Consider the following 3,679-nt stretch of genomic DNA (forward strand, 5'->3'; position numbering starts at 1 on the left):
TGTGTTAAATTTGACAGTATTTGACACCCCATGCCACCCATCTAGATCTGCCCCTGTAACCAGGACACATTTAGTATCCTTTGAGTAGTTAGACAAATGATAGTCACATCCTATTTTCTTTCTTAAACAATTAAATCAAAATGTGCGTCATACGTTACATCCTGACCTGGTGCCTTTTCCTCTATATTTTGCTGAGCCTCAAAAGCAGTTGCTACTGGCCTACAAGTCTTGAGTCTCCCTAGTTCGGCTGACTATGGATTCAAAATGCAAAACAAGAAAATTGTCGGAAGAAAAAATGTAAGTGTGTGGTCAGATTTGTTTGCTTTCACTACCAGTGTTACTTGCTTACAGCTGACTTGATCTGCAGCGAGACATTGGCATTATAAGGCTGAGATATGTTTTGCAGCTCCAGACAGATTTTTATTTTTAATTTTTGATAGTAAAGGTTGCTGAGCCCTGAGTTAAGCAAATAATAGAACAGAAAAAAACTGACTCACCTGTTACAAATACCACAGTGGTGGGTTCTTGCTGGTTTGGGCATGATGCACTTTTTGCAGACTGCCACAAATGGACTGTCATTTTTTTCCTGATTGAAAGAAGACATTTTTGTTGCATTACTAAATAAGTAAGTTTAATTCCAGGTGAATAAAGAATATTTGTGGTGCAGCAGAAAAGTGTAGCTGATGTCTTACTGTAGGGGGGTACCCGGGGGACGTCTTGGTGGCCTTGTAGTAGTGGAAAGCAATCATGACGAGGTTCCAATGTCCATAGCAAACATGCCAAGCAATCCACACAGGGGAGTATGTGTTGAGGATCAGAGGCAGTAGGACCATGTAGGCAATCCCCACAATAGAGCTGGTCAGTATCACCACCAGGCACACAAACACCTGTCACACAAAGAAAGAAAACACAACATTAGAGAGCTTTCATCACAGAAAAACTACCTGTAACTAATCATCCTCACCACAACACACACTCACCGTGCCAAACCAACGGGTGACATAATCCACAGTCCAAAACACAGGTTCAAAGACTGAGTCGAAAACCACATCCGAGTCTGTGAGGGAGTTAAAGTAAAGTGACTGCACAAGCAAGCTCATGTAAGCCCATAGTTCCCTAATCCACAAAGGCAGTCTGCTCTTTCCTCTCCTGGTACACGAGCGTAACCGCAGACAGCGCAGCAGGTGGAGCGTTGAGGTGGGACAGCACCGCATCCTGCATCTGTAGTGTGCACGCACCTTTGAGGAAAATAAAGAAACAATAAACAATAGCAGCTTTATGGCAAGTTGAAGCAAAAACACGTGGCCCTGTTTTGACAGGTTGTAACACTGCATGTATGACACACTAATCTACAACAAAAAGGACATGCAAAGTAAGTTTTTACTTACAATCCTGTGCACCGCTGCAATGAACAATTATTTTCATTACTGCAAAATCTGCTTAATGTTTTCTCGATCAATAAATGAACTGTTTGGTCTATAAAATGTAGAAAAATAGTCAAAAATGCATTGCAACTTCCTTCTTGTCTGACCAAGAATCCAAAACTCAAAGATATTCAGATTACTATCAGCTAAGACAGAGAAAAGCACAAATGGGAGACTGCAAGCACACAAGGTTTGGTATTTTAGCTTGAAAACAGACTAAAAACAGCCGAGTAACGTTATCATATTGATTTTCTTGTCTATCAACCAATTGTTTCAGTCCAATATCAAACTTACCCAACGCTGAATTTGGAAGCCAACCAACCTGGATGGTTTTTTGGGGGGGAAATAGTTAATACAACTCACACCAGCTGACACTTTAACTTCATCAGGTGCCGCTATAATTTAAAGGTGTAGATATATATAAAAAAAAAAAAAAGCAGTCCGCTAGTGAATCAACAGAGTAACCAAACGAGAGTGGTAAGAGGGTTTGTTGCTCGAAGTCAAATGCCAAAAGCAAACCCTTGCTACTCTGCATTCCTGACAGGGTGGAGTCTCTGGGTGCAGGTTTTTGCGGTCACACCTGAGATGATGAGAGGGGGTCAAGTGGTCTGGAGTGGAGCTGCATGATGACCTGATATTATTATTAGTCCTATCCAAAAAGACCTGTTATTAAAAAGGCTAGTTAGCTAAGCTGTCGCCTGATAAAAAGCCATAATAGTTACATTGTGCACAGTGCACCTTCCTGTGGACAGTCTCACACAATCCCAACGCTCCCGAAATCCCTTTTGTTTGGGTGTCTCACTGTTTTCCTATTCATAAATCCGACGCCGTGCGCTGCGTTCTTATATTTAATAACGACTCATTTTAGGGAATACTTACTGTTCTATGAAGGACAGAAAACTACCGCAATCATTCCTCCCGTCGACATTTTCAAAAGGAAGGAGAGAGAAAAAAACAAACAACGGGATTATTGGCACATATTAGTGGAGAAGAGCAGGATCAGGGACCTTCAGTTAACAGATCTGAATCCCGATCCGGAGTTAGTGCGCAGGCGCCAGACTGGCGGCGAAAGGCATCATGGTAGTGTGAGTCCGGAATTATAGCAGCATTTCATACGTGGTTGTTTTTCTTCCAGAAATTCACATTAATGTGCTTAAAGTTCCTATAATATATCCCTCTAAAACATTAGCTCACTTAAACGGACGTGTAACGGGTTGTTTTTTTTTACGGGTTAAGGTTTAAACCTGTAGTTCGGCCGCTGTAGTTCTCAGAAATCTGGGATTTGTAGTTCTCATGCGCAGAAGCTACACTTGCACGCCATGTGCAGCTCCGTGCTGTTAGTGTAGTGCGGGGTAAACCAAACTTTCTCACCTCATGGTAACGTTAGCCGTCAGTCACCATGTCGTTTTGTTTTAACTTCGACGTCCCGGCAGAGACAACAAACAGCGCGGATGGAAACGAGCTGCGAAACAGAGAGAAACAAAGTGCTGCGAAATCTGTGAGTAACGTCAGCTAACTCATAATGTGTCCCAGGGGGAGTTAACTTAACGTACTCACAGCTGGCAGGTAAATTAGTGATGTCAGATTGTAGTTTACTCTGACAGGGATTATGCCAGTCGACCATGATTTTATTAAATAAACAATATCTGCATGCAGTGGCGTGTGTGATTTTTTGAGTGCCAGGGGGGCATTGAGAAGGAGGACCCTCAGTAAGGAGCAAGGTTGTTACACCTGTCTTTGGTTTGGTAACACCCCTATTACTGTACAACATCAACATTGCATTCACATTTATAGCAACGTCCTTTGCCCTCCACATTACTGCTGATGGCCATACCTGATACAGATGTTAGGAATCTGTGCCATGGTGCAATTCAGTCTATTTCTCTTCTTATTCCAGATGTGAGAGCTGAACTGCCGCTCACCGTCTGTGCTGCTGCAGGGAACACTTTGGTATTAGCGTGTAATTTGTGCCATTTCTGGAAAAAACAGAGGTGAAAATAACCAACATTTAGCCAGCGCAATATAGACAAATATGGGGCACTGATATTATGAATGTCATATTATTTGCCAATAGTCCAGTGTCAGCCAACAATATCGTCTGATACCGATGTTACATACATTCACTAAAGCCAAGGGAGTAAAACTATACATCAAAATTGTAAAATAAAAAGATATTGACTCAAGGTCCACTTACTATAGCACTTTATGGCCTTCATCACATTTATATACACATAAATACTTGAATTTCCCTCGGG

The 3,679-nt window shown here is 41.9% G+C and overlaps 2 protein-coding genes across 6 annotated transcripts in view; one reads left to right on the plus strand and one right to left on the minus strand.

The window, feature by feature from the left end:
- zdhhc16a (zinc finger DHHC-type palmitoyltransferase 16a) overlaps positions 1–2,931 on the minus strand; it is a 5,375-nt gene extending 2,444 nt beyond the window's left edge. For 2 of the 4 annotated variants that reach the window (XM_035663583.1, XM_035663580.1), the window contains exons 1-4: positions 2,304–2,730; positions 981–1,238; positions 693–887; positions 498–586 (exon numbers count right to left, since the gene is read on the minus strand). In XM_035663583.1, the coding sequence (XP_035519476.1) occupies positions 498–586; positions 693–887; positions 981–1,214 (518 nt within the window). In that variant the 5' untranslated portion in view covers positions 1,215–1,238; positions 2,304–2,730. Of the gene's footprint in view, positions 1–497; positions 587–692; positions 888–980; positions 1,239–1,718; positions 1,747–2,303; positions 2,731–2,795 lie in introns of those variants that run through there. The other 2 variants (XM_035663581.1, XM_035663582.1) reach the window with 2 other exon arrangements.
- mettl18 (methyltransferase like 18) overlaps positions 2,728–3,679 on the plus strand; it is a 4,096-nt gene continuing 3,144 nt past the window's right edge. The window contains exons 1-2 of one of the 2 annotated variants that reach the window (XM_035663585.1): positions 2,783–2,922; positions 3,322–3,415. Coding sequence is in view for 1 of the 2 variants with exons in the window: in XM_035663584.1 (XP_035519477.1) it covers positions 2,824–2,922 (99 nt within the window). In the remaining variant the exon portion in view is untranslated. Of the gene's footprint in view, positions 2,923–3,321; positions 3,416–3,679 lie in introns of both variants that reach the window. The other variant, XM_035663584.1, reaches the window with a different exon arrangement.

This window comes from Morone saxatilis, unplaced genomic scaffold (assembly GCF_004916995.1).
Source record: "Morone saxatilis isolate NCDOM2014 unplaced genomic scaffold, NCSU_SB_2.0 Contig19, whole genome shotgun sequence".
NCBI lineage: Eukaryota > Metazoa > Chordata > Actinopteri > Moronidae > Morone > Morone saxatilis.